General features: G+C 41.5%; 1 protein-coding gene across 14 annotated transcripts in view; it reads left to right on the top strand.

The window, feature by feature from the left end:
* mecom (MDS1 and EVI1 complex locus) overlaps positions 1-15,672 on the top strand; it is a 130,663-nt gene that overhangs the window by 100,048 nt on the left and 14,943 nt on the right. For 4 of the 14 annotated variants that reach the window (XM_023276960.3, XM_023276958.3, XM_023276951.3 and 1 more), the window contains exons 3-8: positions 3,999-4,133; positions 11,078-11,180; positions 11,303-11,416; positions 12,185-12,296; positions 12,486-12,633; positions 12,761-12,941. In XM_023276960.3, coding sequence (XP_023132728.2) covers positions 3,999-4,133; positions 11,078-11,180; positions 11,303-11,416; positions 12,185-12,296; positions 12,486-12,633; positions 12,761-12,941 — 793 coding nt within the window. Of the gene's footprint in view, positions 1-2,086; positions 2,630-3,998; positions 4,134-11,077; positions 11,181-11,302; positions 11,417-12,184; positions 12,297-12,485; positions 12,634-12,760; positions 12,942-15,672 lie in introns of those variants that run through there. The other 10 variants (XM_023276961.3, XM_023276962.3, XM_023276954.3 and 7 more) reach the window with 5 other exon arrangements.

Here is a 15,672-nt window from a genome sequence, read left to right as displayed (position 1 = left end):
TTATGTGATGAAGAGAAACTACCAAGATTCGGTTTAGTTTCCTCAACAGCAGCAGCAAATGGAATCCCATAATAATCCCTGTCATCTGAAACGTTCAAATGCATCAGAATTTAAAAAAAAAAAAAAAAAGTTCAGTTCAGTTAAGCACGCCATCTCCTGACAGGGGAAAGAATTGCAGTTTCCCCATCATGTGGCCACGTTTAAGGGGGTCCAGCAGCCACTCTTACCCCCAATTTACCCCCGCTGATACCACAAAGCCTCTTCTCGTTTATCCTCGTGTTTTTCAGACATTTCCTCCTTTTCGGTTAAAACGAAAAAAACAGCCCCTCACACCGCTCTCTATCAGGATCCTCGATCAGACCCGGAGAGGCCATGAAGCAATCACTTTCCCAGATTACTTGTATTTAATACACAATGCATCATAAAACAAATCCCTCATCCTGACAGGAAGAAAATAGAACAGCTCATTCGACTTGAGCTTTCCCAATTTATGGCTAAATTAAAAAGGGTTCCAACAATGGACAAGTCGAGGAGAGGCAGGAAATCAATGACCGGGCGGACCGGGGTCTCTCCGCGGTTCTCAAGGAGCGCAAAGACGATGGGAATCGGTGGCGGGGTCCTGCCTTATTTACACATGATTTTTCCTGTCCTTCCTGCACATTTGTGCCGCGATTTCGTAAAACAATGGGCATTATCTGGGATGGAAGGTCAATGTCACAGTGTGAGGAGTTATCCATCATCATCTGCTCTCATCAGCCAAAGCCCTGTCCTCTCTGGCTTTATAATCTGCCTAATAAACTCCGCTCACTGACAACAAGGACGTTTCTTTATTAGTCTCTCCCTTTGTCCGTTTGATCACAGTGTCTGCTTCAGCTTTGAAACTCCCAAATTTAGATAAAAAACACTCTGGGAATAAAATCTCCAACATTTTGTGTCCTCTTGTGGGCAGGTGCACAGAGGAGAGAGCAGGAAACCCTCACAGATTAAATAGTTTAATTCCAAGATTGAATCTTCTCCAACGATCTGTGTTGTTTTATTTTTTTTTTAACCGTTTTATTATGAACATTTGAAAATATTTTGCGTTTTTACGCACAAGGGGGGAAGAGAGCAGTAGCCTATAGCTGCCTACTTTACAGCCTTTTTTAATGTTCAAGTCAGAGAAAAGCAGGTGATTAGGTCAATGTCTCAAAATGTGGCACGGGGACTACTAATGGTCCATATGGAGTTTCCTGGAGGTCCTCAGGAGGAACACTTAACTCCAGAAGTTGCTTTACTCACTCAACGCAAAAAACAATTAGTGAATCAGTTTTTTTTTTTTTTTTTAAATTGTAGCTCTCACTTTTCTTGCTGCTTTTACGCGCGCTTCCTCTCGCATATGCAACTCAAATCTACAAATCGGGGTAAAAGATAAAATAAAATGAAAACATAACTTTTTTCTCAGTTCTGATCTCCGGGTTAATAATGTCATAAAACGGTTCGTGCTGGCGCGGCATGTTGCGAAAAAGTTTGGAAACACGTGGATAATAACGCGCCGCTTTGATGCTTGTGTTGCTTCATTAAACCGTGCTGCCTGCGTGTGTGAGTGTGTGTGTGTGTGTGTGTGTGTGTGTGTGTGTGTGTGTGTGTGTGTGTGTGTGTGTGTGTGTGTGTGTGTGTGTGTGTGTGTGTGTGTGTGAGTGCAGTTCATCCCCGTAGAAGTCCCATCCCGACCTCTCCCTGACCCCGCTCACCCTCTCCAACCCCGGGCCCCTGTCACTTTAAAATTTACTGCGGAGAGGAGTCCCTTCCGACCGGGGGGACACGGCCGAAGACAGTCCCGTGTTGTGGAGTCTCTTTTCGGGCCAGCTACATGGATGGACGCGCCGGATATTTCTGTATGAGAAAACCGCGTGAATGAGAAACATCACAGAAAGTGTCCGCGACGCGCAAAAAAAAAAAAAAAAAAAAAAAAAGAAACAAGAGGGGCGATGCCAGACACGAAAGCCCCCCCTCTTTGACTTGAATGTCTCTGCTATCATATAGACGACACATCCCGACTGGCTTGAGGAGGGGGCTGGGGGGGAGAATGGGGGAGGGGGGGGGGGTGTTGAGAGGAAGAGAAAAATGAAAAGTTGAATGGCTACTAGAGGACACCTGGGTGCGTCAGGACAGGAGGGGTGACAAGAGAGGAGCGGACGAGCCAAACGAAGCGCGCACAGCGAAAAGTTGGGAGCAAGTTGAACGTACCGGAGGGGATTCAGCTCCGAGCCGCGGTGTCTGTAGGACAGCGAGGAGGAGAAACGGAGTCTGAGAGACAATCTAGCGGTGAGAGGATTTTTACTTCCAGCCACCGACGCTGGTGTCTTAGAGACAGCGAAGCGAGAGCGTACCGGCGAGGAAAGTCGTCCTGCGGCTTGGAGACCTGAAGAGACACCGATAGACAGAAACACACTGCTGCTTCTTCTTCTTTTTTTTTAACCATGACAAAAACCTGGAGAACAAACCGCAGCAAAAACTAGTCGCTTTGTTTATTTGGCAGTCGAGTTTTGCTCATTCATTTTTTTTATTTTTTATCTTTTACCGGAGTTTTCATCACTTTTTTTCCCACACAGTTATTATCCCAAGAGGGTTTAACTGCCGCGTTTGAACGGTAAGAGGAAGCTGATTGTATGGATAAAAACTCAACTTTTGTTTGGAAAATCGGTTTATATTTAAAGCAGAAACGTAAAAATCAACTCCTCAGTCGTCGTTATAAACTGTTTGCCGGTTAAATAATTGAAAGGGCTGCAGGGTAATTTGCAGGATACTTGGGTAGATCCAGACAAAGAGCTTTATGCAACCTAAATATTTATTCAGTGGCAGCTTATACAAAGGCAGAAAGACAGATTTGTGACCCTGAGAGAGATTCCGTTTTGCATCCCAACAATCGGCTTGTCTTCATAATTCTTATCACTCGCGGTTTCCTGCAATTGATTTGTTTCCCAGCAAAGTTTACAGCTGCTGCATAATAAATATTAACATCTTAAAACAACGTCATATCGTTTACGATTCGTTGAAAAGACACGCTGTGCAAATATTTTGTAAACGATGGAAGCTGACTGATGTGATGATTTGCATACTAATCCAGTCCTTTTGAATTTATTGTTATTTTGCTCTTGAGATGTTTGCTTTAGAAGTGTGTTGATATTGTGAATGACAACAACAGAGCAATTTTCTTCGTTAATTATTGCTTATTATTATTATAATTAAAACGAGTGTAGTTTTGTTCATTTATTCGTTAAAACTACATTTTCAGAAACGAAATTAAACGTCAGATGAAGTCGGTTTAAATCCAATATAATTTAGTAGTAGATTTAAAATTCGTTTTTTCTTTGTCTTTTCATTGTAAATTTTTATTTTCAGTAAATCAAAATAATTAATGTGTGAGAAAGAGTCAGAATTTGAGCTAAAAAATAAAATCAAATTTAAATTTTTGCAGTCCTTTTTTTACAGTTGTATTTGGAATTTTATGTTATTCTTTCTATTTGATTTATTTAGGGAGGACAATGATTTATTGTTGTCAGTTAACATCATGAAATAACATTTATATAATTGATACTATTTTTACTGAAATTGAACCCATGTAATTCTTAAAAATATATATAATATATATATATATATATATATACATATATATATATAAAATGCATTTTATTATGTTTTATGTTATTTTGTTTTAAAAATACACTAATCTTCCTATGAAATACTGTGTGTGTGTATATATATATATATATATATATATATATATATATATATATATATATATACATATATATATATAAATCATTTTGTGTGTGTGTGTGTGTGTGTGTGTGTGTGTGTGTGTGTGTGTGTGTGTGTGTTGCACCACAGTTCACATTTGAGTCTTATTTCTCTGTGGGAGGTATGTGGTTAGTCAGTGTTTGGACACAGTAACCTAGACTGATACTGATCAAAGTCTGATCTCTCTTTTTTTCTTCTGTCTCTCTGACTCTTTGCAGATCTTGGATGGGTCAGGCCATGTAAAATTCTGCGTGGATGCCAGCAAACCAGATATTGGGAGCTGGCTGAAGCACATTCAGTTTGCCCCTGCGGCCAGGCAGCATAACCTGAGAGCGTGCCAGATAGATGATCAGGTACGTATGTGATGACATGACACTCGCAGCCCACCTGGCAAAGCAGCCTCAACAAAGTAAAAGATGAATATGATCTGAGGAGAAAGAAAAGAGAAAAAAAAAAACATGTGGATAACATGATTTTGAACTCCCAAATGGTGATCTTGCAGTCTGGCAAGATGAATCAAGCTTTTAAACTATACTCAGCCCTAAACACAACTCCAATGCCAGAAGGTTTCCCTGTATTTTCCGTAGGCTGTCCTGTCTGCATGCTGTTGTGTTAAAAGGTGTTATTGTGATCCAAGTCAGATAGTCCCATGAGCGGCTGGCCCACCCTGCCTTCGCTTTACGCACACACTGATCTTCTCCCACGCCGCACCGCAGAGACTCCTCGCTATCTGCGTGTGTTTTCCTTCTGTAATTGTGCACTGGCTTCTGCCGTGCAAAGACCACACGGCAGGATCAGAGGCGGCCGGCCGGGATGATAGTTCCACACACTTCCCAGTCACGCTTGCGATATAAACTCTTAGATATGCCAGGAATGCCGCAGTCCTTTTGCTGCTCACCTGGCTGTACAGAGGTGCATGCTGTACACATGGGGGCCCGTTCACCTCAGTAATCCCACAGCCAGGGGCTCCTCCTACACAGAAACACAGTGAAAACACACAGTGGGGCAGGAAGACAAGAGGCTCAACTTTATTTGACGCGTGTGTGGAGCATACCATCACTTGACCCGAATAAAAAACATCATCTAGCGCGCATGTTTGTCATCACTTCTCACTGGTGGTCCTTTTGGATTACTGGTTGAGTGTCACCCGTTGAAAGTTCAGCAAAAATTACTTTTCAGTAACATACTCTGTAAAAACTGTAATTTTAAAGTTGCATTTAGTTTGCTTTTAGAAATGTTTTAGTAAGCAACTTCCCAGAAACAAATCTCCTGCTCTTCCTTCACACATGTATGTTCTCTTACATTCCTCTTGTGGTTTCAGTAAACAAGAAAGCAAAAGTGGATAGCTGAGGCACTTTACATAAAAAAAATGAGGGAAGAAAGAAGAGAAGCCTTCCAAAAGTACTTACCCGCTCTCTTATAAAAGACACAGAGAGACAAACAAGCAGAGAGAGCTTTCCTGAGCTGCCCTCTATGCGAGGTGTGACTCGCTGTCAACACTGTGGTTCTGCTTGGCTGCCTGTGTAAGGCTCCGACAGGTCACGGACATGGCTATGATGAGGTGATTGTTAAGTATTACACACTGTCACAACACGGCACAATGTGCTGTCTTTAAGCCTTCCGGCCAACACTGGTGTTTTTGAAAACACACTGTAGCGTCTCACAATGCCTGTCTGTGTGTTTAAAATGAATGGACTAAATGGGGTGGTCTTGTAAAGCCGCTCTCAGATTTGGGTACTGTCTGTCTATGTGTGCTTCTGCTTATGAAGGCTTTTTGTGTCTGTGTGCACAGACGTTTATGTGCATTGACTTGTGAGTGTGTCAAGTGTTTCATTGTGTCCCTGAAGTGTGTGCACACACCTGCAAGTGCCCGTTGTTTCTGCATGTATGCATGCATGAACTTTAGTTTGTGTGTACGCACACACTCTACAGGACCGCAAATCGTTCATTGCGGTTCAGATGACTCCCCACGCTCCTCATTCGGAGCTGGAAGCGTTAAAGTGCACAGTACCTGATTCCAACAGGTTTTTACTGCCACGGAGAAGTGCTGAGTCTAAACCCAGCCTCAAACCGCATATTACACATTTGCCACAGAACGCGTACCATCACCACATTTCCATAGAACTGCCTGACTGAGTTACCCAGGGCCCACATATTTCTCCTCCTGCTAAATCTTCCCCTCAGAAACAAATTTAAATAAATCTGCTCATGCCATGCCTTGAACAGACATGATTTGTTTTGTGATTTATTTTAAGACAATGTCATACAATGACAGCAATTTCTAGGTGTGTTGGTCGTTTTTCGGTCCTGGTTCTTTTCAAGCACCAATTTAGCCCTGCCAGTGTGTGATAGTTAAACTGGCCTCCATCCTCTCATTTCTGACCCAGTTCTGTTTATCATAAAAGTTTATGAGCAATCACAGGAGAACGAGGGAGTGAGAGAGGAATGAATGAGTGAGCAACAAGAGAGAGAAAAGGCCTGTTTTTTTTCTTACTGGAAGAACTGTTTAGGATCCTACCTCTCCTTTTCCTCTTTCTTTCTCATCTGTTCTACTACATTTGCTGTCTGTGTTGTGAATGCATCTACAGAGAACAAACAAACCTGTCATGTAAACAAATAATAATGATGGAGGACATGAGAATGGCTTTATTTCTAGCTTTATTTTTTTTTATTTGTCACATATCTGGCATTTAACAACAGAGATTCTTCCATTCCAAAATGGAAAAGAAACAGATATTTAGTGACTTCAGTGGCCCAGATGTCACTGCATGTCCTGCTGTTTAAATTTAGCAGGACTTAAGTCATAGATTCAGTTTGTGTTTATGTGATACTAGCATTCAGTATTTTAAGAAAATGTAACAAGGACAGCTTTCATTTTTTATGACCTTTCTGTTTTATTGCTTTATATATTTGACACTGCTGAGGGGAAAGCAACAGGAAAGACTGGAGAGGAAAGAGATGGCAGGTGTCGCAGTTTTGTGAGTCACACCAAAATTAGTAATTACTTCAACGTGCTACAAGTCACAGGTTTAAATTAGGACCTTTACACAATAAAAGCAGCTCTGTGAAGAGAACCAAATGGTATCCGTGGTTGTTTTTATTTCATTTTAAAAATCAAACTCATATAGGTAGTTTTTTAAAAGTATTCAAAGGCAAATAATCATACTAAAGTTAATTGGTAATTATTATATCTTTAACTGTGACTGGCAGCCTGGTGTTTGAGTTCAAATTTAGCCTTTGACCATCCAGGCCACAGTGCTCAAGCTCTCCTGATATCCTCATTTGTTTGCTAATGCACTGAACAACACAGTCTGGGCGCTCCTTGCACAGATCCATCCGTGATCAGCATGTTTTGTCGTTAAGATAATTAGGGCAATTAGTGCTTAAAACCCCTCCACTGAGCTCCTCACTCTAAGGATTCAATTGAAGGGAAAATTGATTAAAAGTGTAATTAACATCATCCACGAGGCCCTGAAGAGCCTTTCATAAGACAGTGCAGAGGGATATGAGCGTTAATCTCGTTCGCTCTATTGATTCTCACTCAGTATTGAGTGGGATGAAGTGGCTCAGGGGCATATTAGCAAAACACTGACGGTCATTCACCGTGTAGAGACACTGGAGGCTGAAGTCATGAAGTGATTGTAACTCTCTGAGATAACAGCCTGAAGCTTATTCCACTGTGATGAATGAACAGCAATTTGTTGTCAAAACAAATCAGACAAAAAATTTGAGCTTGCACATGTATAAACTTGAAAACAACGTAATTCCAACATTAAACATTTACATATTTTTATTCCACCTCCATTTTCCTCAAGATTTCATGCTAGTTTTCAAAATTTTAGGAAATTAAAACAATTTAAAAATCTCTTTAATTTGCAAAGTTTTTACCTTACATTGATGATTAATGAGACACCAGAAAGTTTGTTGTTGTTCTTCTTCTTCTAAGGCTGCTCTCTCACAGCTGGCTCAGTCTAACATGAACAGAGCCATGCTGGCTTCCTTACATGTTCATCCAATTTGCTGGAAGCAGCTGCACATTGTGCGCTCATACTCTTTATTGCTATCTAAGTCACGAAATGGTTTTGTTTGGGAGCCAAAGGATGGTGACTGCCAAACATACTGTACATGTTGCATGACCCTGGAAGCTACAGGGAGGTCGCAAAACGTGGACATCTACTGTTGCTGTTACACAACTGCTGAGCGAGCACAAGTAAACAATGCAGCGGTCATTTTTCTTAAATTTAATGATAGTTTGCAATCTTTTTGCTTAAAAATAAACATTGTGGGGAGTTTTTGAACTGGATTCTTAGATCTGTTGTTGTTGCTTTCAGAGATAGATTAGATTGTGGACTCGGGGCATCCTTCTATTTCATAACATTTAGATATTAAGGTAGCGTGCGATTTTAGGTTGTTGCACCAAGACCAGCGTGGAGACTGAGAGTTCATTGTGGCCGGACAGCACAAGTGAATGGCATACCTGTTGAATGAGCTCTGTGTGAGCGAGGAGTCGGCCAACAGGGTGTGACCGGGGAAAATGTGACTGTTTACTCTGCTAATGACTAATGGTGTCAAGGTAACAAAGTTGTCAGATTATAGCCTCTGATCCTCCTGTGGTTGTAACCTTTGACAGAGAGTGAATGAGAGGGAGAAAGATAAGTGGTGACCTGATAAACTAACATACACGGGTGAAAATAATCATGCTCAGATAGAACATAATGAATTCACATATCCTACAGTAAAATTTTAATGAAATGCCTCTAAAAAGCTCATGTTTATGGAATGTTTTCTCCAATAATCTCTTCTGAATTGTGAATAAGAGGTAGCTTTGATACTGAGGCTGCAGGATTTCACAGTGTGAACTCAGACACCCCGGCTGTGTTATCTACAGCGTTATTGTAAGCTGCTGTTAGACTGCTGTGTTGAGGTACTTGTTAGTCTGTCTGTGACAAACACTGTGTCTTTGGAATGAGTCGCTCCCTGTTTGTTTGTTTGTGTGTGTGTGTTTTCACTGTTTATCTGTGGCGACCCTCAGGGAAGAGGTGGAGCAGTTGGGGGAATTTCCCTCATGTTCGTAACCACCCTGCTTGTACGTAACCTCAAAACGCATCTTTTTGTGTGGAAAGAATACAGATTGATTCCTGAAAGATAAGACTCAAAGCCAGAAGAGTGTGTTGCACTTAAATAAGTTGGATGTTTTGAAAGCCGAACTGCATTTTCCTCTCGCTGTTTGTTTCTTAATTATATAGCATTTTACCTCTTGTTTTCATGAACAAAGTGGGTTTGACTGTGTCCATTAATTTTTATGTTCCGAGGCCTTAGTCGGCACCCTGGTAGCTTTCCAAAGAGCATCAGTATCAGTCTCTCAGAGCGGAATCCCTGCAGACTCACATGTCTGTTTAAACTGCTGTCTGATTGTTTCTAAGTCACAATATTTTTGTGGCCTTGCAGAGGTGACGGCCTGTGAGAGCCTGTTTGTGTTTGTCTGTACGGGCATGTCCGCTCTATGAGGGCAATCCATGTTCCTGCGTGTGTGTTTATAGCATACAAAGAGGTTAAAGTAGAGTATGTCACGGATTAAAGCCCTTGTCCCTCACAGTTCAGTTCCCTTAATTATTTTTTAAAAACAATGGGGTTGCATACAGCAGTGTTGCTGCTGACCAGGACTGTATTTCTCTTTGACAAATGAGTAAAACAGTTGGCCAACTTTTTTTCAACAGACTTTCCTGTTTAAATGAAGGCAATTGAAAATATTGCTCAAATGCTCAAAAGAAACTGGTGGATTAAGTTTAGTGGTTAATGTGTAATATGTCTCTCCTGGTCTAGATAAGTGTAATGACTGGTTTAGGCCTGTAATGGGAGTCAGACTTGCAGTGCCATTGCCATCACTGATTTTATAGGCGGCTTACATTTTCTAATGCCTGAATTTAAATCATGCTTTTATGCTACCACAAAACTACATCAGATACTGTGCACCAGTCACTCTTCATTAGTCCTAAGCTCCCTTTATTCCAGTGACTCAATCGTGTCATATTTAGTCATTACATCATTTGCCAGAAGTAAAACAATGAAACAAACAATTATAGAATAGTCGACAGAATACCTCATGATCCTAAATGGGGCCAAGATATTTATCATAACCGTCTGTGGAGCCGTAGTGGCTCTACAAAGGTGGAAGAATTCCATTCATAAGCGAAGTGTCTGTGACCCAGGCCTTCCCAGAAGCAACCCCCTCGACCCCCAGTTGCATTTCTAATAATTCCTCTATAATCATTGTCATGTTGACGCTGCAAAGGAAGGTAATATGTTAAACCTCCAAAGCATGCCAGAAATAACCCCACGTCCGATTGTTTCACAGAGAAAGACTATTGTGTGTCCATGGGAAGCACCACAGTCCCAGGGTCTCTCAGCTGAGTCTTTAATATGATGATGATACTTAGCAGGGGAACCTTTTCATTATCTGCCTGTATTGCTTGTAGAAATGCAATAAAAGCAAGTGAATTTAGATGGAGTTGAACACCTAGAAGTGGGTCATGCTTTTAAACTGAAGTCAATATTATAAGTTTCTTTAATCATTGAGATACTAAATTACCACATTGCTTTTTTTAACCACTTGCTTGTTTTGCTTGCTGTTGAAAAAGTGAGAACGCTCTCCAGATATTCGTTTACCACCTCCTGCCCACTCCAAGCTTTTCTCCGAGTGCCTTCTTTAGGTGACGGTATATTTATTCTGCAATATGATTGTTTGTGTTTTCATTTTGCATTCAGGAAGATGGATGTCTTAAATGATGATTAATTACAAGTTAATGACTGTGTGTATTTTCATGTATATGGCTCCTCCCTGTATATATGGCAGTGGTATGAAAATCATGTGCGATGCTGTGCCGATTTGCATGTGTGTGTGTGTGTATGTTTGTGCATTTCCAAGAGCTACCCTAAGTGACCTCTGCTGGTTTCAAAATTTGGTAACCTGGCACACATTGTAATGCAGTTTAAGGAAAAAGTAAGACGAAAATACAGATTAAAAACAAACAGTTGCAATATCCTTACAGGACACCAAAAATTGCATCAGCTATACCAGCTTTATCCTATTGAGGGTTGTACGGCGCTGGAGCCTCTCCCAGCTGACTTGGGCTGGAGAATTAAAACTAAGCCGGTCATGCGTGTCTTTGGAGAGCTAACTACTGCATAACTGGACTAATTCAAAACAGCCAAATTCTCTGTGTTGATCTGTATCTGTGTGATAAACTTTGATCTAAAATCACATTTTAAATCCTTTAATTTATTGTGTGTGTTGCAGATCTTCTACAAAGTCACCAGAGAGATCTTTCCCGGTCAGGAGCTGCTACTTTTCATGAAGGCTGAGGAGTATTCATGTGACACGATGGCTCCTGATATTCATGGTCTGCACCAGACACACACACACACACACACACACACACCTCTGTCCATTGTTAAGATATGTCAACATGTACACCTCACTTAAATGCACAGCATGATAATTTTCCTCCCTTCCACCATGCAGAGGAGAGGCAGTACCGCTGTGAGGATTGTGACCAGCACTTTGAGTCCCGCAACCAGCTGCTGGACCACCAGAAGCAGCCATGTGGGATGCCCCCCACCTCCTTCCTGAACCCAGGTCAGACTTAAATTTTTAAATAGATGTGCTTTTTTTATGCCATTGTAAACTATGGGTAGTGAGGAGTGACGAGAAGGATGTGTAGCTGAACCGGGAGAACTTGACACTAATCATGTGAGGGCTTTGTTTCCCAGAGGAGTCACTGAAAATAAGATCATACAGTAATGCACTGTGGAAAGATGAGTCTACAAACAGACTTACGTTGTGTTTTATTTTATGCAAAGAGAGAGCAAAAAATAAAATAATGGGATTTAAAAAAAAAAAAAAAAAAGAAGTTACAATCCAGACTGGCAGTGGATCATTGTCTGTACCTGAGGCCACAGAGCCAGATTGACCACTACTACGCCCCCGTTAATATAATAAGCAATATTATGTATGCATTATGTGCAACAAGACGTGCAGTGTGATTTCTGTTAGAGAGGAATCAGTAACTGACCAGAGCCTGCAGCAATGCAAATATGATTTAAGTAATGTAACAGGCAGCTCTTAAAGACTGCAAACATTCCTCAAGACGTGGACATTTTGACCTTTATTTGACAGCATACAGTGCAGAGACAGACGGAAAAGGAGGGGAGGGAGAGAGAAGCATGATATACAGCAAGGGTCCTGAAAGCAGGATCTGAACCAGGCATGCTGTGACCTTGTGATATGTGCCCCAACCAATACAATATCAGCACACCCCCTACAACATTTTTGGATTTTTTTGGAGGGTAAATCAAACAATTTCCTTGGTGTATAAATTGCTTACAGCCTTTCTCGTGTATCTAGGAGGAGATAATGACCTGAAGGCCCAAGAACCTCAAGACTTGCGACCCCTCCACATGTCCCATGGACTACATGATTGTAAGGAGTGTGATCAGGTCTTCCCCGATGTCCAGAGGTAAGAGGACGGCAGACAAATTCAATCACGTAATCTGTATTGGGGGATTTTTTTTTTTTCTGCATAAATCTAAGTTTTTAATTGATGCATGCAGAGAAATAGTGCAGACTAACAGCTGTATGACACAAACAAATCTTACCATGAAGTGATAAATCCTCATTGTTGCTTTATTTTCTGTATGTCCTGCAGCCTGGAGGCCCACACACTGTCTCACTCTGAGGAGCGGGAATACAAATGTGACCAGTGTCCCAAGGCCTTCAACTGGAAATCAAACCTAATCCGACATCAGATGTCGCACGACAGTGGCAAGCACTACGAATGTGAAAACTGCTCAAAGGTAAAGTGATGACTTTTGAAGGGGGCTACTTAACAAATTAGCATTTTTGTGTGCTTTTTCAAAAATTGCATATTTTTTAGAAGCAGATAGTAACTCCCCCGTGTGTCTGTGTGGTTCCTTCCCCCAGCAGGTGTTCACAGACCCCAGTAACCTACAGAGGCACATTCGCTCTCAGCACGTTGGGGCTCGTGCCCATGCCTGCTCTGACTGTGGCAAGACGTTCGCAACGTCTTCGGGCCTCAAGCAGCATAAGCACATCCACAGCAGTGTCAAGCCCTTCATGTGTAAGTCACTAAGACCCTACCTATGTAAGTCTCTTCAGTACATTATAATAATAATAATAATAATAATAATAATAACATGCTTTGACTTGCCTTTAATAGAAAAACTGATGTTTTTGCAAAAAATACACTTCTTGAGAATTGAGCTTTTTATGTTCTACAGGATTTTCACATGAGATTATATAGTGGCTGTGTAGCAAAACAATTTCTTTTAAGACAAGAGTCATGCAGTTTTTTCTGCATCAGCACTCTCACACACTGCTGATGTGGTAATAACAACATTTAAACTAGCATGCAATTTCATTCAATCCCAGTTGGTCTAACCTCACTGTTGCCTGTCACAGTGCGCCAGCCTGATCTACTGTTGATGCTACAGCCAACAGACTTTTCTTTTGCCTTTTCTCTCTTGCACACACACTTTTTCTGTCCCTGCTTCTCAGTAAAACGCTAATTCCTGCAAGACACATTTTGACCTTTCGCACTTTCACTACCTCACACAAGAGATCTGATCTCCTTTCCCTAAAGCATTCTGACCTTCACCCTCTGACCTTTCTCTCTTTCCCCATTTCACACATGTGAGCTCACACAGACCTGTCTGCACACCAAATACACACCGTACTTCTCCTTCTCAAGCAAACACACACACACACACACACACACACACACACACACACACGTATATATACATGAGGAGGAGAGATTGCATCTCCACTGAAGACCTCAGATTCACCACTCTCTCCTCTCTGCCTCCACCACATGCACCATTCCTCACAAATAGCAACCACATGTACAGCTTTCTTCCCCACACTACCTCTGAATAGGAGTTCATTTGCTGTAATTAGCAGAAAATATGCAGGTTTAAAAACAACTAATGGCTGTGTTAAAAAAAAAAAAAGACAGCAGCTTCAAACATGACATCTGCTCAGGAGAGATCATGTGTGTGTCTTATGTGTATGTTTGTGTAAGTGCTCTTGAAGGACATGTATGTGTTTTGGACAGTACTGCTGTACTGCACGAAATGCACACATGATTCTGTTTGTATGTTGGTGCAGGCACTGTGTCGAGGATGTGTGCGTATGAGCTTCTCTGTGAAAGGAAAGCACTCAGACCTGCTGAGTTATTAATTCCTACACTTAACTCACTATTACTTATCCGCCGCTCTCCTCTCAGGAATGTGTTTATAATATTTTGTTTCAGTTTATTAAGAGCTGACGAACACACGCGTGTAATGCATCAGATCTCACGCTCAGTGTGTAATACATGTGTGTTGTTAGTCTATAAATGTCACAACTACATGATTTATGGTGAAGGGCTTTTTCTTGTAGTTTGCTGAGGCCATGTGGCTCCGCTTGTAAAAAGACACACAAAGACAGAGCAAAAGAGGCAGCTAGAGTTTTTGTTTGACAGAATTTCTGACTTTAGTTTTCAAGTTGATATACTACCTACCTCACTGTCAGTGTCTGAAACATAAACTCGATTAGATTAATTTTAAACAACTGAAACATGCTGCAAGACACATGCACAATTTATAGAGAGGAAACATCACCTGTAAAATCTTAGGATTAGACTCGTTTCTTTTTCCAGATGTTTGCAAAATGTTCTGTACTACTGTCCTGCCCTGATTGTGTCTACCAAAGCCAAACCACAAATACAGTTCAATTTAATTTCTATTCATTAAAATTACCCGATGACATTCACTTTTGGCTCGAGGTTTCTCATTTGGAGTTCCTCTGGGCTGTTTATTCAAATCTGTTTCCAAAATACTTTTTCCTGCTCTTCCTCTCCATCTATTTGAATTGCCTCTTGTGCACCTTGTGCCTGGAAGGCATCCAAAGTATGCAGAAGTGTAATCACAGTGCAAGCCTAACCACTTCCTTATCCTCATTTTGAAGATCTAATAACAATGTGAGTGAAATCAATCATCCAGAGATGCTTCTGACTGTTTTCTTGTATTATACAGTCAAAGTCTTATTGAAACGTAAGTTGTAGTGGTGCCAATCTGAGAGTGGGAAACAAAGAAGGATATCTCTATGATTACATCAACTGCATTTTTGACTCCTACAAGAGTAAAAAAGAAACGAGACAAGAGCACAGGAAAACAATACTACTACTACTCCCCTTTCAAAATCAGCCATTTGTAGCAGATAAAGTTGACAGACTAATAATAACGATAGATAACATCAGACGCTGAGGTTTTGTTTCGGGGTCGAGTGCTGTCACTGTACGTCTCCCCGGGTCAGACAGAGTGACAGACAAGCATCAGGGGTTGACTGTGGGAAGGTCACTTAGGGCAGGACGACAGGGCCTTAGCTATGGGGGCAAGGTGAGGGAGGGCTGCGAGGGGGTGACTGGAGAGGCATGGGGGGGAAGGGGGAAGAGGGGCAGTAGAGGACGTGAGACCTGTCCCTGGGAACCGGACTGCAGGATAGGATTCATTCAACTCCGCTTCCTTCACAAACTTAAAATAGAGCCATTGTACTGCACGCGGCTGAGAATGCGTGTGTGTGTATCTTCATGTCTGCATGATTGTGTGCGTGTGTGTGTGTGTGTGATTCAATTTCTTTGTGCTGTGTGAATATTTTCTGAATGTGCCTGCATGTCCATGTGTGTGTCTGTGTGTGATTGTTTATGGACTCCCTGGGAGCGTCCCTGGGAGGACAATGGGGCTGGAGATGCCTGGGAATCTGGTTTGATGTGCAGGTGATGAGTGGCAGCAAGTGACTCACACCGTCAACCAAACAGATTCCTTTACAATGCC

This window comes from Amphiprion ocellaris, chromosome 7 (genome assembly GCF_022539595.1).
Source record: "Amphiprion ocellaris isolate individual 3 ecotype Okinawa chromosome 7, ASM2253959v1, whole genome shotgun sequence".
NCBI lineage: Eukaryota > Metazoa > Chordata > Actinopteri > Pomacentridae > Amphiprion > Amphiprion ocellaris.
Note: the sequence above shows the minus strand (reverse complement) of the source record. Positions and strands in the feature narration are given on the sequence as shown.